Raw genomic sequence first — 25,161 nt, forward strand, 5'->3', positions numbered from 1 at the left:
AGAACCACAAGTACCAGCATGCTGGGCAATAAGGGCCTGCTGGTACCTGTAGTTCACCTGTAAAGAAATGTAAAAAAAAGACAAGATCCACACACAGTGACATTATAAGTTGATTACACACATACACACTCACACATACTGACCTACAATACCTGGACCGATCCTTTTCTCCATGTAGGTATCCTCGGTCTTCAGAAATTTAAAAAATGAAAGGTCTCGACCCACGAACTCCGTCTCAGACCCGCTCGCTAGATGCGTTCCCACACTGCCAAAGTATGCAAATCCGCAATTACACAGCAAGGCATTAGCATGTCCACTATGTTTTGGCATGCGATTGCTGTGTGTATTTAGATGCCCACCAGCCAGGCTTAAGGTGCCCACTTATACACGTCATCTCCAGGATGTGTATGCAACAATCAGTAACATCGAGTACCATCGGTAGCGTACACAACACTTGTGGCTGACCATACCCTACCACAAGCACTGCGAGTGCTTCAGTGTGTAATTCAGCCATGTCATGTGTATTATGATGATGCTGCGTTTTAATTATGCATGCCTCTGAAAAGGCATTAAGATGCTCAGACATGCCTGTGTTCACACCACCACTCCTCCGTTTCCATCGACCAACCCGTCACCACCCACAAATGGTTCGTCCTGTCACTCAAGCTAGCGAGGCATCTATGCACAAGGGGCGATTGCATGGACTAGTTCGCGCACGCACACTGCGATGCGTACGCATGTGCAGAGTGCAAACATCATCAGGCTACGTGCGAACGCAGCCTAGCGAGTGGCTCTGAATCGGGCCATCAATACCATCCTCGAAGGAGGTTACCTCCCGAATGACGGGCTCAGCCGCGGCATTTCCTTTAGAAATGCCGGGGCAGAGCGTTCATTGGCTGAGAGAGTTCAGCCTCCGCCTCCCTCAGCCAATGAACGGCTTCCACCATTGACTTCAATGGTGAGCACCGCAGGCTAACCTTTAGTAACCTTGTGGTTCTCACCATTGAAGTCAATGGTGGGAGCCGTTCATTGGCTGAGAGAGGCGGGATGCCCAGGGGGATGAAAGTCCGGGGCTGGTTGTGCTTTTACGGGAGGACCCGTCATTTTTTTTTTTTAAATTAACACTTAAGCATTTTGCACTAAGCTACATGCATGCATCTCACTGATGTATGCATGCATCTGTGTCAATCAGACCTGCTAACGATAAAAATGAAAGCATCAAGCAGGTCTATTCATTTGGGGATTTGAAGTTCGATTTGGAGTTGGATTTGGTGTTCGATTTGTACATGAACATGCAAAATCGAACATCATATCACTGTTCAAAATTGAACCAAATCGAATTCGATTTATAAAAGGCTTCTAAAATCGAATTTTAGTAAATGTGGGATATGATGAAGGATTTGTACATTCGATTTAATTCGATTTGAAGGGAGCTAAATCAAACATCAAATCGAATGTAAAATCAAACTTTGATAAATCTACCCCTAAAACTCCAGTTACTTTACATAGTTTCATCATTTGCATGTGTCTGAGGGCAAACTATTGATCTACATTGTCAGTCATTCAGTGGGATTGATTTTGCTGAACTGGAAGTCTATTGTGAGCCTTTTCAACACTATGGGGACTATTCATGATGTTAATTATCAGGGTCCGAACGGACGCCGATAATTATTCTAACTCGCCGCAGCTGCCGGACCAATTCATCATTGCTCCCGTGCAGTGACAGCTGATATGAAATCAGTTGTCCCCGTGAGTGGCTTCACTGCTCCTTTCGGAGCAGTGACAGGAGTGCGCATGTGTGACTTACAGGTCACGCATGCGCACAAGAGCCCTGACATCCGGCGGAAGGAGCCAGACAGGGGCGGAGGGATCCGATAGGTTGCGAGCCCGGAGCAGGAGCCATCTGAAGATGGCGAATGCTACCGCACTCAAGCTCCGAAAATATTATATTTTCGGAGCTTGATGAATTCTGTCCCCATACTAGTGTATAAGCACAGTGGGCCATTCCGCAAGAGGAAGGTAAGTAGGAGATATCTGTGATATCTCCTGCTTTAACTTCTTGATGAATGGCCTGATAACTTAAGTTTTACAATTGCAGGTGAAAATATTTTACAGCCACATATAGGTGGCTGTAAAATATGGAGCCCTCTAAAAGCAAATCGAACAAGACTTAAATATAAACTTTTTTTTTTTTTTTTTTTTTACACTTCACACTTAAAAACATATCAGCAGCTTTCCCCTTCCCAATCAAAATCATGCTTATTTTATAAAGACCAATGTCCAATACATTGCAATCCCAAGCTATAGTGAGGGCAATGCAGCCGGTGTCACCACCCATTGTGTAATGCCCAGGGTGCTGCATGACCACTGTCTGCCCCAGCCCAGCCCATGACAGTCTTGTCAATCCAACCTGCAGATGAGCCTTATGAGGAACAGCAGCAGGAGCTGCAAAGAGGAATGCTGTGAGCCAGGGGCAAATCAATGCCCGAGGGGGTCCGTGTGCAGCAGACCCTCTCATCTGAGCAGTGGGCTTTCCCCAAACAGGCATCTTACCTCGCTCCCACAAGCAGGTCCCTCCTCTTTGATCCATATTCCCAGTGATATTTGGAAAGATGGAGAATGCACAAAGTTCCAGTGTCTTTGCTGTGACTGCACAGCACCATCTTCCTGAAGAGAAGGAAGGACCCGCATGCTGGAGCGAAGTAAGTATACTTTGTGTGCAGGGTGTGCGGTTCGGGGCCCTCCTGGACCCAGGGGCCTATGTGCACCCCACATCATGTACCCATTATAAACACATCTATGCTGTGATCCCTGCCCATCTAAACCAGAGATACAAAAAGAAGAAAAAAGAGCATTTAGTAAAAAAATAGTGACTAAATCATATATATAAATATATAGGGGTGGGGAGTGGTTGGGGTTGTACAAGTGACCCAATCATTAAATATATTATATAAGGGATGGGAAGAGGTTGGTGGGGACACAAGTGACCCTATAATTAAATATATAATATAAGGGGTGGCGCATGGTGGGGTGCCACTGGTTGAAAACAAAGTTCATGAGATTATGAGCATGTTCTTTGTTTAAATTAATAAGCAAGAATCAGTAGCAGACAAACAAGAGGGTAAAACGGTCTATGCCCTATTGCCTATTACTGAAAATTGTGATAAATTCTTGTATGGAGGTGCACCATACAATAAATATGGTAGACACAAAAGTAAGGTAATGTATTATCTTAATGGGCACTCAGTATTCTTTGACATTCTGGGGCCTATTCATCAACACTAAAATAACGTTTTTAAGGACATTTTCCTTAATTACCGTTATTTTAGTATAAATGAAGACACTTAACACAGGAGATAATTTCCGCCTGCGTTAATTTCCACATTCCCAATACTTCAGTATGGGGATATGGAAATTATGCTCTTCATCAAATTTCCGAAAATTGTTTATTTTCTGAATTTGATGGTGTTACTATTCGCCACTGGGAGGTGGCGTACAGCGGGTTACACTTACCAGCTGTCAGCTGGGCAGGTCCTCCTTGTCTCGCTCTGTCGCTCCCTGGTCCCTTCTCTGGCTCCGGTGGCTGCTCTGACACTGTGTTCTCTCGGCAGAACACAGCAAAGTTTAGAAATTTTTTTTTTTTCTAAACTTTACTGTGTTCTGCCAGGAGAACACAGTGTTAGAGCAACAGCCAGAACCGGAGGTGGCAGCAGCGGCCAGTTAAGGGGGGGGGGGGGGACAGGGAAGTGAGGGGGGAAATGATGAATAGGCCCTTCTATATCTTCTATAACATAAATGTTACAATAGTAAATGGGATAAATAATAAGTATTCAAAACAACAGCTTCTATGGGGGGGGGGGGGGGGGCTGTGCTCTCTCTCACCCAGGGTGCAAAAAAATATGTCTCTGTGTAATCTTGTTATTACATCACAGCCACAGCAGTTATGCTATATTTGAATAATTGGGTGTGCCTTAGATGTGCTGAGCATATCAGATGTGGCTAACAGCCATCAGCATCATCATTTTGCAACATGCACCGGGCGTCAACCATCTGCAAGTCTTGCCCCTCTAAACAGATGCATTTGTGCTATCTGCATGTTGCTATGCCATGCCTTTACTTTAGCCACGTTTACATGCCTCCTCAAACCCCAGTCATGGCCCTTGAGGTGCAGACAGCTGCCATTGCAAGTCACCGGGCAAAAGATATGCATTGTGAATTACAGGTCATGCATGCGCACAAGAGCCCTGACATCCGGCGGAAGGAGCCAGACAGGGGCGGAGGGATCCGATAGGTTGCGAGCCCGGAGCAGGAGCCATCTGAAGATGGCGAATGCTACCGCACTCAAAAACACTTAAAACAAGAGCAAGTTACAGGGGAAGAAAGTAGCAACTTAGATATAAGTCCAACTCTGAATGAGGTCCAATGTATCTTTGAAATTTACTAAATAGTGTTTAAAACCATATGAAATAATGGTTCTGTGTCATCCAGATCTCCAATGTCACAAATACACAGGGGACACACAAACAGACAGACATGAAACACAGACTGAGAATAAAATTCAGTATGCAGATATCTGGCTCTATAAGTAAAGTACCTGCAAGTGGCATTTTAGAAGTCCAGGTCTGTTCACTGTGCTGTGGAGAATAATGTTTTTTCCCAGAACATCAGTTTCAAATTAACTTCCGCCTTACCATGTGTCTCTCTAATATTGATTGACATATGGTGGCCCTTTTTCTGTAGACCAAAATGCTCTGAGATTTATATACTGTACACTGATCAGCAATTACATTAAAACCACTGACAGGTGAAGTGAATACCATTGATTATATCATTACAGTGGCACCTATCAATGGGTGGGATATATTAGGCAGCAAGTGAACAGTCAGTTCTTGAAGTTGGAAGCAGGTATAATGTGAAAGCATAATGATCTGAGTGACTTTTACAAGGGCCAAATTGTGATGTCTAGATGACTTGGTCAGAGTATTTCTTAGATGGAGGTCTTGTGGGGTCTTCAACCTGCACATTTCAAGCAGGGATCAAATAATAACAAGTAAAATGGCTCTTAACATGTGGATATATGTCTTTGTCCAGATCTACCTCATTCACATTTGAATGAACATGCCCTTACTGTACTTGGCCTATGTTAGCCCACTAGTAGGGACTTGTAAGCGTAAAATAAGACTCAAACTGCATAAGCATGCATGCCGAAGTTTTTGAGCATAAGAAATTGTGTATTTTACACAAAACCATGCATGCCCCCCACTCTGCATAAGCCCCTTCAGATTCAATTTTTAAACAAAGAAAAAACTTTTTGCAATGGGCAAAGCCAAATAAAGCAACGACAAGGGTAAATCACTTTTTTTATTTAAGTTTATTTGTACGGACACGTGTATATACAAATACAGTTTATGATTATTTTTTTTTTTTACATTTTCGCTTAAACTCATATAATGTAAGCATTTCAAAACAGCACTCAATGAATAGTAAGTGCAAAGTAGGGCAGTACAAGCACAGGACCACACTGAGCTGGACTTTCTTACCCAGATGCACAGACAATGAGTGGTTTCAATGAGATGTCAGGAGTAAGTATGAAAAGCAGAATTTGTAGTCTAATGGGGTAACCTTAAACATGCCAGCATCTATTAAACTGTACAGACAATGGCAGTAAGCGTATCATAGAGAGATTTGTCTCTGACAAAGTTGGGGGTAAATGCCTGGAAAAAAAAATCAATGATGCCAAAAAGTAGAACCAATCTGCTCATTAACTGCTGGAAGGGAGAAACACAGATAGAGCAGAAGTGACAGAAAAGGGTAGAAATGAAAACGGGTAGCCACGCAGTCACATGACAAGGTAACGGAACCAAGTACAACTCCTAAAAGATACTGGAAACACATTTAGTATTACAATGATACATGGGCCATGAAGACTGTGGTTTTGTCAGACAAGAATGTATTACATAAAGTTTTAATGGTTCACATATATTGAAGAGTTACTTTATAGATGTGTTTTTTTCTAATGATATCGTTTTCATAAAGTATGTGCCATGTCGTTGCCACATGGATAATAAGCCTGTAGAACAAAGGAGGATATTTTCAATATCAGACCTCTGAAAAATGACCAAAAAACCCCCAAGAAAATAGAATTCCCTATGTTCCCTTAACCCAACATGCCAAAAATACACAGGGCTCTAACATCCGACCTATAAACATTTAGTACAAAACATTGATCATTATGTGTTGCGTTGTTCTGAGTCATGACTGAGTGAGGACTTGTGAGTGATCATGTTTCACCGAAGAACTTTTCTCTGTTGGTTTCAAGCTCCGTCTGGTGACAAGCATGTTTTGTTTTGTTGTGGTCTGAAAGTCTAATGTATTCACTTACAAAAGACATAGGAATTGAATTAATACTTTATTATCAAACACTATATACAACATACTGTAGGTTGCTAATAATAATACAGAATTTAAAGAATGTACTTTTTTTTTCTTTATCTTATATTCTTTGCCATCCAAGAAGGTATAGTACAAAACAATAGTCTAATCTAACATGAAATGTTATCTTGTGTACTAAAGGATACACGGTATCCACCAAACAGACTGATGCTTACTCCTCCCTGCTTCAAGTTGCAAAGCCACTGGCAACCAGGAATATGGGTTAAAAGGGAACCCTACCTGGGCCAAAATTATATACGGGGAGAGGGAGAGGGGTGTAAGAGGAAAACACAGAGTGTGTAAGAAAAAGAGAGTAAAACCAAAAGAGACTTCAAGTGCAATGAGCAGCTTTACATTTTGCCCCAACCTCCTTCAAAAAATTTATATTTTAAACAATACAGAAAAGTCTTCCAGAATATCATTACTTATTGCAGTTTTTTATGTGACTGTAACCAGCCTCTGTCCAACTGGATAAACTTATTTGAATATTTGACAACATATAATAAGTTCATTATCTGTATTTAAAAAAAAAAAAAAAGAGAATAATATGTGATTCATTTTTTGTCAATCATTAAATGCTGTACCTGTTTATAATAGGGAAATACAACTTTTAAAAGGAAAAAAATAACCTGCTACTTCATGATAACAATTATTACAGTGATTATAATAATAATAACAACAAACCCCCCAAAAATGTCTAAAGCAATTTTAAGGCTGTTAAATACATTAACACCCATCAACACAAATGTACATAAGTAGCAGTGTTATTAACATGTTATTAAATCTCATATGTAATGCTGTTTAAAGCAACCTAACATATGTAGTCTCTTATTTTTGAATAGTTGTTACCAATTGTAGATGGCCGTTGCATCTGCATTAATAATTGCTCGTAATAGCAACATAAGACCTGGAACCCTAGTGAAGGTAGTTTTTTGTGCTAACACTGTAAAGTTGTGATACGACAAACTACAGTATATGAATGAATCACATTGCTGTCAAAGTAGCCTATGGCATAATATAATAATAATAATTTCTTAGGTTATTTCTCTGTGCTTTATTGTAGTTTATTGTATATATGATGTAAAAAAAAATTGCATAATACTATTGTTCTAGATTAAAGCAACCCAGGCCAGCACATTGGATTTTTTTAAAGGCTCTTGTTGCACCTCCCATTGCATTCTGATCTCTAGGAAATAGATAACTTAGTTAGAAAATGCTGTTGAATAACTATGACCATTTATATATGTATGTATGTATGTATTTTTTTTACAAATATATTAAAAGTATTATTGTACTTGTTTTTTTTTAAGATTTTATATTAAACATAATCACAGTTTGTTAAAGGCTTTATTACGTAAAGTACTTTTGGTGAATATGAAGTGTCTGAGTCACGTCCTTTGCTATACATCAATAATAATTAAACAAAAAACTCAAGGCACCCTGAAAAGTTATTAAGCGTCCATATTTGAATGTTCTTTCAAGACAATACGTAGCTGACCATTTACATAAATGTGGTTTGTTATACACTGCTGTAATCAAGTTTATCAACATCTAGTTTATGCAAAAAGGCATGTGGCCAACCTCAGCATAAATGTTCATCAGTAATGCATATACCAGTTGTTTGAAATGATTTCCTTTAAATCTTTGGGAGCCAATTTACTGTGGTTTACCCCTTCCATCAAAAGGAATTGCAAGTGCTCTTCCATATATACTGGGGATACACAACACAGCAAAGCAAACCACTGCATTCGCTCCACCGCTCAAAGGCATCAAACGAGGAAACATAATATCACTTCGCTGTTCCTTTCAATGAAAGATTAATTTTTCTTTAGGGCTTTTTATTCACCATGAATGTCCCTCTGCAAAATGGTGTCATGTGTTTGTTTCATAATGGTATAGTAAAGTTAATTCAAATTAAAACTAATGTTCAGTAATATGAAACACTTCCTGTTGTTGCAGATATTATCAGACTGTGGATAAAGGAAGTGCCATATGGCTGCCTCCAAGACAGTTTACCTTTGGGCATGGTCATTTTATATACAAAATGCATGTGAGTTGTAGAACAGCAAAAAAAGAATGTAGCACCTTGGCGATCTAGTTATGGTATTATCAGCCTATGTTTTTTTTAAATAGTAGAATTTTCTGCACTCTAGACGACTTAAAATATATTAAAAACAACAATAATAATCATATTAAAAAAATATCCCCAATCCCTTAGTGCAGGTAAGAGTGCTTAGGAGATTCATTGAGTATTGTCTTCTCAGATAAACATTTCCTCAGAAACCCACTGAAATTTCAGGATGTCTCCTCTTGAGTTCTTACATATTCCACCACACCTGTGACCATTTCTCTTAGGCGATCACCACAGCAGAAATTCCTTCCAGATTTTCTTTCCTTTAATCAAATATCCATTTTTAGTGGTTCTTTCCGCTTTCACCGTTCACACAGAAAAGAATGTGTACCAAAATAGGTGACTTCCTAAAATCGAATGCAAGGAAAACTTTAATTCACTAGTGTTACTATTAAAATTTGGCATTTTCCATTAGGCTTTTTTATTTTTTATTTTCTGGAAACAAAATAAAGTCTAAATTTTAGCATACTGTATGTGAAGTAAATAGTCTCCTGGAGCTCATATTTGCTTGAGAGTGGGAAAAATATATAAAAATAAAACCAAAAATTAAAAAAAAAATCTGGAAAAACAAAAGTAAAAAGTTATTTCTTGGGTGAAGCAGTTAGGTGGATCTATGATGTTCCAAGATCCTATTTTTTTCTGCAGCTGGTCTGTGAAGTTTACTGTGCTATAACGTCAAAAGTATTGTCAGGAGAAACAGTAGGGTTGTCAAGAGCCAGTTTGGTATCCTCGGTGTGGGTGCTGTATTTTCTCCACGGGATGGCTCAGCTGATTCATGAACGGTGTCATCTGTTCAAATACAAAGCATACATTCAATGGCTTAACTGAAAAACCCATGGGCATCAAGTTCTCATGTGATATAACATTTAAAAAATACAATACTTCCTTTTATTCAGATTAAACATGGTTTACGATAACAGTGCCACTAAATCCAACTCTACAGAAAATATCTTTACTACTTCACATGTGTCACTTCTTTTAGAAATGTCATGCAACTTTATACATTATTATTATTATAGTAGCAAATATATTAATAAATTACCACTGAATTATTTATTTTATAAAGCTAGTTTCGGACTAGTACATAAACTTTTATACATAAAAAAGCATAGTGGATTTTAGTATCTGCATGCAAAGTAAACAAATAACATTTTCCAGAAGAGTATCTGACACTTCAGGGAGGCTGGTTTATGCTTAGCAGAAGATCCCTACGCTACACTAAGGAGCCTCAAACAGAGGTTTGATTCTGTCTCATCTATGGTCTGTGCCAAGCTCAGAGAACCCAGAGGGCAAAGCATTTACTTAGAGAATTCCAATGGAAATGGTATTCACTGAAATTACAGCTTTTGTAACAAAGCTTATTTGCATTTGTGGGAAATGAGTATAAGCATTATAATTTCTGTTTAATAACGTGCAAAATGCACATGCAAATTATCAGTCACATAACTAGAATTTATTTACTGTATGTTAATGACAAGTTACAAATGCAAAAATGTATGACAATAACAGTTTTGTTTCCAAATATCAACACCTATATTGTTTTTAAAAAAAATATCTATCTATTTATCTATCTACCTATATTTATATAATCTCACGCCACCACTTTCTCAGAACACTAGTTGCGGTTGTTTAGCATCAAGGTAATGATTTACACTCCATGGGCCTATTTAACAAGATTTTGTTTAAATAAAATTATGTAGAAACTGCAGTTTTTGCATAATTTTATGAATCGAAGAAGCTTTTCGGAGTTTGGCTCTGTTAGTGTACACAGGTCTTCCCTCTTCTGCAGCATCTGGCCAGCTGAGTAAATTGACACTATGCGCATGTGCAGTGTCAGCTTCCCCCGGAGAAGTCTTTCCCAAATGCGAAAGACTTCAATAAATTGGCGAGGATATAACTTGCAGGGACAGTGGTTACCGCAACTGCTGTCCTTGCGAGTTCCCCTTTGTACATAACCGGGATATTATCATTAAAAATTAAAATATCCATCACAATACGGGTCCTTAACAATTGCGGCAGTTCCGTAATTATTAATACACAGACCCTAAAAGATATAACATTGATGAATGGGTCTGATTCATTGGCTAAATTTATACTCATCTAATGTGTGGGGAAAAGGTAGTGGTAAATGTAACAATCATAATATTGTAAATTATTTCCTTATTCGTAAAGCAATAACTCTCAAGAATTGCAGGCAATGATTTATATAACTAAATGTATCTCTGAAATTATCTGTTGTGCTGTAGCTCCTAAGTATAACTGAAAACCATAAAACAACATAAAGTTTGATAAATACAAAATATATATTCTTTAACTACTATCTATTCTTTGTATATGATATTGTATATTATATTATATTGTCCTACTATTTTAATTCATCTCCCACACTACTATGCATTTACTGTAAAAAAGATACACTAACTGTTTAAACAGCAATAATACTGTATAATAGCATAAGATTACTAAATAAACATAATAATTGGGGGCACCTATATAGAAATGCATCTTATACATTACCTGCTCTCTCTTTATACCGTAAGTTTACAACACAGGCATCATGGTGAGTGTGGTGTTATAAAGAGTGATATGAGTTAGTATATGATATGACATGAAAGTAATACATTTGAAGCATAAGAGAAAATTCATGGTGGTAAGCAGGAGTGGTGTTATAAAGGATGTGCGGTATAAAGAGGGAGCACTGTAATTACATTTAAAGCAGACCTGTCATTTTCCATCTAATATAATTATTACATGAGCAATATCACTAAATAAACAATGTCATAATTTATTTTAAATTTTTGTTCTACTTAAACTGCATAATGCTTGTCACAGTTATGTTTAGGTATGTGCCCCCAATTAGTCAGATCATCTGGTAAGCTTATTGTAGAACAATCCTCATTTTACCTTGTATTAAAAACATCATTGTATAAGATAAGTGCAAATAACTTTATATTTATTTATTCAAGAGCAAATTCTTCCACCATGCTTATTATTTGCAATTTCTTACATACAAAACCCTTGGGCAGCTGAAATTTTTGAAAAGCGCAAAGCTTGCACTGGTTGCCAGGACACTGCTGAATGAATGATATGCAGAATGCTGTCTCCAAGGAGTAGTTCATTGAGTCAGCTAAGTCTCACTGATCAGAGCAAGTTTGTATTTTTTCAAAGGTATGGCTGCCTGGAAAGCAGATCAAATGGGGCTTTGGTGGGCTAAGTAACTGCTATTAACTGCAGTTTGGTTATTGGGGAAAGGGAGTTATTAAAAAAAAACATAGTTTGACAAGTTATCCTATGAATCAAAGGTTTACAAAATCCACCATTACTGTCCAGGTTTTAAAGATATCCATGCTTGGGCCAAGATGATTAAATTGACTGAGGTGCCAACTAAGTCACCTGTGCTCAAGCATGGATATCCTTAAAACCTGCACTGTAAGGGCAAAGTTTGGGAACCTCTGCAGGTAATTATAAATGTAATATTGCAGCTGCAGTGACATTGTAGAAACGTTGTCATTATCAATAATGGATTGAACATGTTTGAGTTTATCAGTGGTTTGGCAGGGTGGAAGACAATGTCCATTTTTAATAATTTTTTTTATAATTTCATGGAATTGTATAAAGAAAACATTATATCCATTTCTTTAGTCATTCCTAGTCCCTCCCCATCTCACATTGTTTTAGAAAATTTTAATAAACCATGTTACAGCAAGACAGGCGGAATGGTGGAAGAAGCAGCAAAACACAGAGCTCCATGGTAAACCCAACTTCCTCCCCGATTCTAGCCCCACAAAATGCAAAGATTCATCTCACTGACTGGGTTCAGGGCTGGTCAGATTGGCAGGGTAACTTGGTGCTTCACTGAAATCGAAGCCTGCAGGGAAAAGAGAGGAGTACCACTTGGGAAGGAAGTATGCTGCAGTTGAGTACTATTAGGTGTAGTATACGTGGCAAAAGGATGTTGTATAGTAGAGTTGATGTTGAGTGTGTGGTGGTAGCAGGCACCAGAAGACCTTAAAGTTGTAATATTTCTGAACTATGCATTTTATGGACAATTATGGACCCACCTTTTCATTAGCTTTACAGTGTATTACTGAAAATGTATTGATTTGTGTGGTCCATCTTATGTTATGCTAGTTTGTGACCAGGCATCTTGCAAATTACATAATTGTAATTCAGAAAATAACTATATTCAATACGTTGAACTATATGGTATGAATATGTGCAAACAGTATGTGGGCAGTTAAGCACTGCTCCAATATTTATATTGTTGTGTACATGTGGTCCATGTCTAACATGTAGTTTATAAATGTTTATGCTCATTCAATCAGTAATTTGCCTTTGAGGACTCTTTGTGCGTTTTTGTCGGAATTTTATGACGTTATAAACACAACATAACACTTTGAGTATTGGCGATAAGTGCATCAATGCTCTTTAGGAATAAATGAATTGGCTGAGTGCAGTCAGGGAGGGATGTAATACTGTATATAATCACAATGACAAATGGAGGAATACTGGGTAGCTATTTTGATGATAGAAATTTGGGAGCCTTGATAAAAATGGATGGAAGCGAACATCACAAAATTTTGCTAATAAAAAAATGAATAGACAATGACATTAAAATAACGCATGACAAACTCAATATTCAGGTCATCTGTTATTCTAAAGAGTTTATTATTTTTTTTAAAATGCCTTCTGTAGAGACCAAAATAAGTATGACCAATTGAAGAACAGGGCTAATTAGCTTATGGCTCAGGGCCCAATAATTGAGTTACTATACTCTTCAAAATGGGTCACCAGGATCCTCTTTTTGAAAACTAACAGTGTTACAAAATAGTTATTACTATGTATGTTTTAGTAGATCCTGAAATTCTTACCAATCTCTCCCCTGTTTATTAGCCATGACTTAATGAAGGAATAGGAGGTGTGGCTTCACTGTGTGTACAAAAATGCTCAAAAGCACAGTACACAATTCACATACATTACAGCATATGACAAGAAAGTGTTGATAAGAAATAAGTACCCAAGTCACGTGGTGCCTGTGTAGTGCAAATTGAACTAGATGCACATTTAAAAATTTTGACTTTTTAAAGGCCACACTAAAAATGATATCAGCAGCCTTCCTCTTCCCAAACAAAGAAGGAAACATGCTTTATTTTTTTTTTAAAATGGGATTCTGAATACTATAATCCCACTATTAGATCACAGTCGCAGCAGATTTGCCTACATTTGCTTAAATGGGTGAGACTTAGATATGTTTAGCTTATGATACACTGTCAGCGGCTGTCATCATCATCAACTTGCACCAGGGTCTGAGTACTCGCAAGTCGCCTCCCTTCAAACAGGTGTATTGCCACTTTTTCGGGAGCTATCTTGGCCGTAATTCATGTCAGGGGTTTCCATATTTTTTATATATGTATATATATATATATAGGGAAAATTAAAAAGGTTTGTGCGCTAACCAGTCCTTTTTAAAATGAAATCCAGGAACAACTGTCCCAATAGCAGTTGCTTGTAAGAAAAAGGCGGTCTCATGGTATTCAAGACATTCATGCTGAACTTGCGGTATTTGATCACTGCCTGTGGTACGCAAGCTGTTTTATATAAATATATATATATATATATATATATATGTGTGTGTGTGTGAGAGACACACGCAGCACACACACATACACGCAGCATACATACTGTACTCACACAGCATAACAAAGGATATATGCAGTGCTCGAGAAATATAGTGTATATAAAATGTAATAATATGAATCACATAAGATAAATGTTAAAAATGAGCAATTTGTACAAAATAAATAATATACAGTACATATACTAAAACAGCAATGCATGAGTCCTGAAAAGACATACATGTATTACACCCTGTAGGCACTCTTGTGTAGCATATATTAAACCAAAGCACCAGACATAAATCAGTTCCTTTGGCACTTGTCACTTTATCAACAAGCACCTTGCTATCTTCTGGGACAACACCTGGACTCTGGATACTGTGCAGAATTTCCAGCTACCGGCTACTTACAATTACAAGGATTCGCTGTTTGCATTGGATTAAAGCCTCAGTGTGGGACCATCGCTAATTAAGGATACCCTTGAGACTGCATTACAAGCCAGTAATACCACAATTTTTTGTTTGCTGGACATTTACCATCAAAAGATTTATGTCCGGTGCTTTGGTTTAATCTATGCTACACAACAGTGCCTGCAGGGTGTAATACATAGGTATATGCCTTTTCAGGACTCATGCATTGCTGTTTGATTACATGTATATTATTTATTTTGTTCAAATTGCTCATTTTTAACATTTATCTTATGTGATTTATATTATTACATTTTATATACACTATATTTCTCGAGCGCTGCATATATCCTTTCTTCTACTTTTTAGGAGATTGACTACCTCTATTTAGCAGCTGCTTGGGGCAGTAACTCGTCACAGCGCCCTTCACTATATTTATTTATAGTTCTTTTTCCATACTCACACAGCATACACACATAACATACACACACAACATACTTACAAACACACACTCAGCATTTACATTTATGTTAATTTTTCTCTTACACTAAAGGGGGGTATCCACTAAACGATTAAGTTGAACAATTGAACGATAACGATTGTTCGAACGTTCAATCGTTTGCAAATAGTTTGCAAAAGTATCTAAAACGACCAGCGATGCCCGTGCCCGCTGGTCGTTTAGACATCTATCATCTTTCAAACATGCTGTTCAACCTGACGATATCGTCAGGTTGAGCATGTTTCCAGATGATTGATGACCCTGCACCGAACGTCTGCTCGTTCAGTGCAGGCTCATCACACGACTGAAAACAATGTCGTAATCGTGCAGTCGTTTTCAGATCTTGTAGTGGATACCCCCCTTTAGTGCCAGTGCTGAATGTTAGGCAGACAATAGGTCTCTCATTCAGTGAGAGCCATAACTACTTCTAGGAGTTGGGCTATGATGTCTCAGCTAAGTTCCACTTTCCCAATCTGGGAGTGCTGCCTGCCTGCCTGATAAACTAAGACGGGTGTGTGTGTGTGTGTAATGCCCGATTGTGTATTCCCAGTTGTGCAAAGAGATTACAATTGAAATTTAAGTTTAAAAAGCAAAATAATGTACAGCTTATTTTTTGTGCATTCACATTGGGAATCCCCAAATGTGCAAATTTAATTTCAATGGCATCACAAAAGTCAGACTTTGCATATCTCTGTGGCTGCACTGTCTATCATAGTTGAGATTCATTTATTGTCTTATATATGCCTTCCTGCATCTTTTACTAAATACTAAATATTGCTTAACCTATTTGCAGTCATTCCATGATTTTCAACCATGAAATGTAATCTTTGATTTTTATTATATTTTCATTGAACAAGACAAAGCTGTTTTCTTCATTTGAAACAAATATAGTATATTGTTAAACCATCCTTGTATGGTATGTCTCTTATCCAATGGCAATAAAAAAAAATTGTTTTATATGATTACATGACTATTTGTATATATAGGCCACTCAATTAGAGTAATCTGAAAGTAAAGTTGTCTTCAAACACAAAAAGCCATACAAGCATAAAAATAACTGTCCCCTGATGAAGCAGTAGCAAATTAAAGCTAATATTTTTTTGCACTTTTTAAATTTTAGCTTTTATTTAATTTTCAAAAATAAATGACAGGTAGGCGATGAGTAGTTTATATTTAGATATATAACAGCTGTATATGGTAACATGTGCTTTGCTTGCATGTGTGCTGTTTACAGAAATCTCAGCAATCTACTAATAATCTATACATGCTTGCTTGAAAATTTTTTTATTTCTATATGCCACATTTTTAGTAAGATATGTTTATTATATTCTGAAAATTAAGTATTTAAAAACATTACTTTAATTAGCTGCAGTAAGTTATATTCGCAATGGAAAAATAGTATATAAATATATGTGTGTTGATATGTTAACTAAAACACAAAGGGGACTATATTTATAAAGTGGAACCAATGAAGGGTTTTACACTTAATATTGGTGCCGCTTTAAATATTTATCTCAAATCCGCTGCATCGTAATATAGCCCATAATGTTATTTTGCGCAGTGTAAGACTGAAACATTTTATTAAAAAAAATGCATCTTTGTTTGAGTTGCTTTAGACCTCAATAGTTACATTATAATGTTTCAATAGCTTGATGTACTGAATTATTCTTTATCTATATATACATACTAAAATATTATACAAATATGCCTCTGGACATACAGTTCTACACTTGTGGGACACTGTGAAGTTTATAGGGATCCTTCACCTGCACTACCACTATAGTCAAATCATTATAGTTCTGTGATTAGAAGGAAGAAAAACCTTTTAAGAACCTCCCAAACAATACTTACATCAATCTATAACAATTTGTCTATAGTGAGTTTTGTTATGTTTTAATGGATTGTAATGCCAACAAAATGGCCAGCAATATTGTTTTTACTTATATTTTTACTCTAGTTTATTTTTAGTTATTTTTCTTATTACCATTTTGTATGTAATGTTTTTCTGGGATTTTAAGATAAAAAAAATTCTATGTGCTCTACAGTTGCTTGGCTGTTGGGAATAATGTGAGGCACTAGCTGAGTAACTATGGACCTGATTCAGTACGAATAGCAACTGCGATCGCAATAGTGATTACGCATGCAGTCTCACTGCGAAGATATGCTAATGTCTGCGATTACTATACCATATGCAGCCTAACATAAGGACGCCCACCTTACCATACACACATCTGTAATACTTAGCAAGACTGCAAAACCATCATGGAGTACCATCGCAGCCTCACGCACACTTGCACAAGGTCTGACCTTACTCAGGAATTGCTAAACCCAGTGAGTACACAAGCTGCATATGGCAATGGTGTTCAAACGTACTGGCATGCCAGCATTTCGCCGACCACCCCCCTGTTACCACCCCCAAATGGTACTTCCAGTCAATCACTCTGCGATGGGTCTGCGTAGTCACTGTGAACGCAGTCCTGATCACAGTGGAGTGTTTGCGCATGCGCACTGTGATATATTCACATGCGCAGAATGCAACAATCGGCCAACTGCATGTATAATCGCAGTTGCGCTCGCCGCTGAATCAGGCCCTATATCACTAATTTCATATTAGTCTTCTTTATACGATAGCATTGAAGAGCTGTACAAATTTACAAAGTATTTGGTAAGATAGTCAAATTGATTTTATGTAAAGAGGCTAACATTAATGTACAGCTAACTTTATGCCTCATTCTTTTTTCGCTTTTTTCTGTAACATACATTATTATATTTATATACAGTTCTTTTCTAATCCTATTATTACAGCAAGTTACATATTTTTATGCTTTGTTCAGAAATCAAATATTTGAAAATTTGTGTCTAAAATTCCTGGGTTTACACATGACATAAATAAGAAATATGTAAAAACTGCCAGTATTGGTTTAGTTTGTCATGATTTGTTTAATGACTTTGCAGTGTTACAGAGTAATGGAATTTTAAACAGGTAGTGAACCTTTAAGTGACTAATTTATTGCCATTTTTTTCTGAGTAAATCATTTTCCAGTTTCCTTCTATGTTTGTATCAATGTACTAGCTGTACAGTCTGACTTACCAGTCTTATTTTTATTTTTCTCTGTCTTTATAAAAAACCCTTTCTCCTTCTCCCCTGCTCTCCCTCTTTTTCTCTGTTACCCACCTCAACTTTTCCCTAGCTGAAGATAATTAAGCAGTAATATTTATTTATTTTTCCTGGGGATACAAACCAAAGCTTCTTTGTAGATATAACTGTTGTATCAGAGGGTAATGGAAATAGTGCTCATTGGATTTTTTTTTTTTAACTAGAAGTGTTGGTATTTGATTGCTCTTTGCCATAATTTGTTTCTAATTGACAATATTTACTGGTTACGTTGTTTTAATTCTGTACTTCCACTTGTTTTTTTATCCATTATTCATGTATGTAGATTATTTTAGGGAGTATTGTTTATTGTATACAAAGCTGCTGTGGATATAACTGTTGTAACTCAGGGCGATGCAAATATAGAACTTTCCCTACCTTTTACTCCTGCTGCTTCTATATGGAAGCCACTATCCTGGGACGCTTGTGACCAGCACCGTTTCATAAGCTCATTGAGCATTTTAGGTTTGCTGATTTCAGCTGTAATTGCACTAAACTGCAGTCAAGTGTAACTACCACTTGGACACCCCTACATCACATTGGATACTGTGGACAAGCTTTTCCTATTCATCCTGCACCAAGCTGCAGTTACCACACCTACCACTGTGGAATATTCCCGGATTGGATTATATGAATACGGGTAACTATATCTACAGCCATATTGTGGCAATTTGACTATCATTCACAAAAAAGCAGTTAAAAGGAACATTATGAGACACTAGCAACCATATGAGAAAATAATGGTTTTCCATACCACCAGTATCTTAAACATATATTGGTTCTTACGTCTATTTTTTAAGAATTTATAATGTATTATGCTGTCTTTTATGTTTGACTTGAATAATAAATATCAGAAAATTATTTTTATTTGAAAAAAATAATCACACTGCTCTGAGTATATTCTAATGTGTTATATCCCAAATACTTAATTGTTTTAAATTTGGTTTAACAAAAATTACAACTATAGCGCTGCTTTTTCTTTAGTAGATATAATGGAATTTTAAACAGGTAGTGAACCTTTAAGTGACTAATTTATTTACATTTTTTTCTGATGAAATTATTTTCCAGTTTCATTCTATGTTTGTATCCATGAACAAGCTTTATAGTCTGGCTTACCTGACTTTTATTTATTTTATCTCTCTGTCTCCACAACCCCCTTTTCTCCTTCTCTCCATCCCCTCCCCCTTTTTCTCTGATACCCACCTCAACTTTTCCCTCCCCTACTGTCTCTATCACGCCCTCTCCCCCTCTCCTGTGCATTTCTCATAAACAGATGGGAGTGGTTGAATTTCATATCATATTCTTCTATAGCTGAAGATAATTAAGCAGTAATATTTATTTATTTTGCCTGGGGATACAGGACTCGTTTCAGACCCACTCACTAGATGCGTATGCTCGCTAGATGCGTAAACTCGCTAGATGCGTATGTAAATACAGTAAGGCAGGCGATCGCATGGCAAGGCATTAGCATGCCCACTATGACTTGGCGTGCGATCGCTCTGTGTATGCAGACGCCCATCAGCCTGTCTTAAGATGCCCACTTATAACGTCATCTCCAGGAAAGGTATGCAACCATCGGGTATCATCGTAAGCGATGCAGCGTTTGTGGTTGGCCATACCCTACTGCAAGCACTGCAAGCACTTCACTGTAATATTCAGCCAGGTGACGTGTACAATGATGCTGCGTCTTAATTATGCACGCCTTTGAAACGGCATTGAGGCACTCAAGCATGCTTGCGTTCGCATCTCCACTCCCCCATTTTCAAGGACCAGCCCCTGTCACCACCCACAAATGGCTTCTCCTGTCACTCACTCAGCTGGGCAGTCTATGCGCAACAAGCAAACGCCTCCCGATCGCTCGGACTGGTTCCCGCACGAGCACTGCGAGACGTACGCATGCGCACAATGCAAACATTGGCAGCCTGCCTGCGAACGCTTCCTAGCAAGTGGGTCTGAATCAGGCCCACAAACCAAAGCTTCTTTGTTGATGTAATTGTTGTATCAGAGGTTAATGGAAATAGTGTGCATTGGAATTTTTTTTAAAAACTAGTAGTGTTGGTATTTGATTGCTCTTTGCCATGATTTGTTTCTAATTGACAATATTTACTGGTTACGTTGTTTTAATTCTGTACTTCCACCTGTTTTTTATCCATGCATGTAGATAATTTTAGGGAGTACTGTTTACTGTTTATTTTGCCTTGGGATACAAAGCTGCTGTGGATATAACTGTTGTAACTCAGGGCAATGCAAATATAGAACTTTACCTAATTATATAAATACATGACTTAAAAGAAAGCAGAAGGATATTAAAATTAATTTATTCTGCAAAAGTCACAGGAGGGTGTAATAATCAATTATCGTCATCTAAAGGTAGCTACGCCTGTATTGTGTGATCCAAATTAATTTAGAATTTTATTAGGCCAGAACTGAAAGTGTGTTGATTTTACATGCTAGCTTATACTTACTAACATAATTGCATGTAATTTAAAGTAAAAAAAGAACTGCTCCCTTTATTAAAACAATACTATATTACTTATTTTGAGCCCATACTCTGTACATCAGTGTGTTTAACTGTCATATAATGTATGAAAATGTTGTTACTAACAATCTCATACCCACTAACAATGTTACTTGCTCTGCCTGCTCTATTCAATATGAATAATACAAGTTAAAAATTTTTATGTCAATGGAGTCACCACCAATGACCTTGTGCTACTTGGCTTTAGGAGGTCATTGGAGGTGACTCCATTGACCTACCAAACATACTGTAATTAACACAACCACTTATCAAACACCTTAGTATTTGACAAGCAGTTCCACTGGCATTTAAACTTGCACTTTGAAACATAAACTGAACACCGGTGGGCACCTAGCCTTAAGTAGTACTAGTCATCTTCCTTAAACCTTGATGCATCTGGTTTTAAAAAAAAAGACACATAGAATCTCCACAATATGAAAAACATTGATGGCTATAAATAATTAAACAATGATGACTTCTTATATTAAAATGTTTAATATTGTTTTGCCTAATCAACTCAGGGTGTCTGTCTTGTGTAAAAGCTTGTACAGTGGGCAAGCTGACATACCAAAAAATGGTACATTTAAAGCGGAAAGTGTTATGTTGCTAGATTATTAATATGATGCATTACATACATGAACTACTACAGGTTATGGAGGAACAGAGGAGGGTGTGTTTTGTCATGCGTTAGTGTAACATAGATCAGTAAACATATGTAATCTAGACATGAAACACATAACCGAAAGAAGACATTTATCCAAACATTTGGAGGTCATTCACACAGACACATATTATTGAAAGGACTCTATCATCAAGCAAGACATACGACATCTACAATATTTTACATTGACACATTTAGAATTTATTTGAAAAAGAAAGACATGTACCACCACTAGCACAAACAAGACATGAAAAGCAGCAGAGTGTCTTCCATGCGTTGCATAAACACTCTAAAAGAATGAAGTTTAGCATGACATCATGCAAGACATGCAAGGCTTGAAATAGAAAGCGCCAAAGAGAAGAACACATTGGTTAAAAGAAATTCTCTAAGCATACTAACCTGCTGGTTCTAAAGAATTTTCTACTTTGTCGTTAACATCGAAAACACGGTCATGAACACCTATAGTTTTCATACAGCTGTCTATAATAAAAATAGAGATAACAGCCAAATATGTTAGTGAGATCTCTTAAATGCCACCACTTTGTTTTGTTTTTCTTTCTATTTTTTTTTTTTACTTATGTTGTGTTTTATTACTTTTGTTTTGTTCTATAGGGCATATCTCCTAATTCCAGATTGTAGTTTTTTTTTACATGAACTATACATGTACAACATTTGAGAAACAACAAGTTAGCAAGTCGCACAAATTTAATAGTGCTCAATGATGAATGATTACAAAAGAGAATGCAAAATAAACCACAAATGTTGATAACAAGTACCACACAAGGTTTTACATTAAATACTTGAATGATCTTGTTTGTAGCATAGAATAAAACATGCATCTGAAGGCCACCCTTTCAAGGCAGATGAAAGTCACTTACTTGCTGGCCGTACATAGACTCTGAGCTTTAAGCAGGACCTTCTTCCATTGTCTGGGATTGCTGAAGCTGAAGGAGAAAGAAGACACAATTTATTTTATTTAATGTAATATTTCTAGACCAGCTCTGACTGTGTATATATTAGGCTAACTAACACAACTGCAGGTATGTGAAAGGGATGGCAAGGGCAGCAGGAGGGGAATTACCCACAGGGCCACGGTCAGCACTGAAAGATTAACAAATGTTCCTTCAGTACTGTACTTACAGCATAGCCTTTCATCAGGGCAGTGACCCAGCTACCGACTCGTAATTGCTTGCTGTCTTAAAATATCTTGTTATTGTAAACCCTAGAAGAGTACTACATGATATAGATATATATATATATATATATATATATAAAATGGGATATAGGCAGCGCTCCAAGGTCTTGTAATGTTCAAGAATAGACGACAAGTTGCATCAGAATTCAGCGTTTCGGTCTTGTGACCTTTATCAAGAACTTCAAGTTCTTCATAAAGGTCGCAAGTATTAACCATTTAACTGTGGAGCGAGTGCTTAACTTGCGTGTATGTGTGTGTGTGTGTATATATGTGTATATATATATATATATATATATACACACAATCTTTTAAAGGTGGTTATAATGCATAAAACGGTCTATAAATATGTATATATTAATCTAAATACTTACAAGATAATAGGGATATATTCTCTAAAAATAATATTAATTAAAGCGATGTATTAATTGTACTGCACATTGTATCTAAACCATATTCCATTTTTAGATGTTAGTAGATAATCCAGATGAATTAAACAATTGCCTAGTGATTTTGAGAATATAGAGGAATGGAGTTTGAGATCTGACATATAATACTACAAAATGTAAACTAATACACATAACACACAACAATCTCACAGAAGAATATAGAATGAATATCTAAAGTTGCAGAGGATAGCAACTTTTTAGCTATAATTCTAAATGATATGTAGGTAAGCAAGTAATGGGAAAGCCATTGAACTTTGTGGACTACAGAAAAAGGTACTAGTAGCGGGAAGAGGGAGGTTATAATGCCATTGTATAGGCCACTCACTTCTAATGCAGTATGTAGGTTTTGAGGGTGAACAAAAGAAACTCATCAGAAAAAACTTTAACAACTTAACATATATAGCTTAGAACACTGGTTCCAGGCAAGTGACATCTTTGTAGGCTTTGCCAAGCATCGCCTGTATCCTTAGAGAGGCATATCACACTGGTTTTCATAGGCTGTACTGATTAGTGTGCACCTATGTGTTATATACTGTAGGTCCAATATGACATACCTGAATCATAGTGAATTAATAGGTTTGATGGATGGATGTACAATATGTAAATAGATTGCAATACTTATTTTAAGATCAATATTTACAGGTAACATAACCTAAGGAAACATGTTGATGGTGTTTGTATTTAGTGTTACAACTGTAACTGCTTTGGGTGACATTTGTCACTTAAGGAAAAATATTGGTAGCACCAATATCACCTATATCGGATCTAAGAGAAACTCATAATATATTTATGATATTTAAGATATATTAGAAAAATTCATTTATCATAATAGTAATCTTATAAATACATCTAAACTTGTTCTACATGCATAAAATAAAATACATAATACTGAAAATCATATATCTTATGCTGGGCATACACTACCAGATAAAATGTCTGTCAGACCGACAGACATTTTATCTGGCAGCCTGCCAGCCGCAGAAGTCGCCGGCATACACTGTGAGAGAAATCTCACAGTGTATAGCCCGACATCCGCGCTTCACCCCCGGGGGAGGAGACATTTCCCTGTTCCTTCCGTAGGATGGAACACAGGAAATGTCTGTCTGTCCGCTGCGCTGGGCATACACTGCCCGATGCGGCCGACAGTTTACCCGCTAAATATCGCATCGGACGGGCATGCTGGACAATCCAGCATGCCTGACCGAGCAATATTTAACCCTCGGTCGCCCCCCCACACGCTACAATTATCGCGGCGATCCGCCGATATCGGGCGGATCGTCCAGATAGTTGTAGCGTGTATGGCCAGCATTAGAAACCATCAACTGTATCCTCCAATAATCTGTGGTTTCAAGGTAAAATCAGATTGAACTGTACACTCAAGCCTCTAGAATTCTAGGTCACAGAGTAGCATAAGCACAAATTTTTGTATCACTGCATTAAGTAAGAATGCAATGTCCTGGATAGGACTCCAGTGTCTATCCTAGGGCTTTCTCAAAGTCTGTATAAAACTGCAGCCCCATAAAGATTCCACGTGTAAACTGCATTATGTAAAAAGTTCCAATGTAGCCCCTATGCACTTGAAATCCGTGTTTCCTGGACTACCTCTGAAGAAGTATTACATGGCTCGGTTTTTAAAAAAAATAAAATAAAAATAAAGATACGAATGACTATGTGGTTATTACTGTTAATATTGTTATTAATATTATTATTTTTGTTATATTTAAGTACGGTTATATTTATTTGTATTATGTTCATAATGTTTTGGATTTAGATATGATTCTAAAATAATATGGATATGATTATAGGTAAAAAATATATGTAATGTACTGTATTGTATACACACATTTATAATTGTATTATTTATGCACAAATAGTATCAGTTTTTATAGTGATAGATAAACAGTGGTTCTTATTATGTTTGACTCATTAGGCCTGACAGAGCCTTCTTGAATATATTTAATGTGCATGCTAAAACCAAAATGGGACAAGATAGATTGCAGGTGCTGAATATATTAATGAATGAAGTCGATTAGAGAGAAACTCCTTTAAATAAGACATCTTCCTGCTTACTGACATCTTTCTAAAGAAATTCTCATAGAGAAA

At 37.0% G+C, this 25,161-nt stretch overlaps 1 protein-coding gene across 4 annotated transcripts in view; it reads right to left on the reverse strand.

The window, feature by feature from the left end:
• Nucleotides 1-5,363: 5,363 nt before the first annotated feature.
• The window catches only part of EFNA5 (ephrin A5), a 388,883-nt gene continuing 369,085 nt past the window's right edge, over nt 5,364-25,161 (reverse strand). For 2 of the 4 annotated variants that reach the window (XM_088477666.1, XM_088477664.1), the window contains exons 3-6: nt 22,296-22,361; nt 21,817-21,897; nt 12,375-12,431; nt 5,364-9,352 (exon numbers count right to left, since the gene is read on the reverse strand). In XM_088477666.1, the coding sequence (XP_088333792.1) occupies nt 9,231-9,352; nt 12,375-12,431; nt 21,817-21,897; nt 22,296-22,361 (326 nt within the window). In that variant the 3' untranslated portion in view covers nt 5,364-9,230. The remainder of the gene's footprint in view (nt 9,353-12,374; nt 12,432-21,816; nt 21,898-22,295; nt 22,362-25,161) is intronic. The other 2 variants (XM_088477665.1, XM_088477667.1) reach the window with 2 other exon arrangements.

Source organism: Taudactylus pleione, unplaced genomic scaffold (assembly GCF_031769625.1).
Source record: "Taudactylus pleione unplaced genomic scaffold, aTauple2 ptg000202l, whole genome shotgun sequence".
Classification (NCBI taxonomy): domain Eukaryota; kingdom Metazoa; phylum Chordata; class Amphibia; order Anura; family Myobatrachidae; genus Taudactylus; species Taudactylus pleione.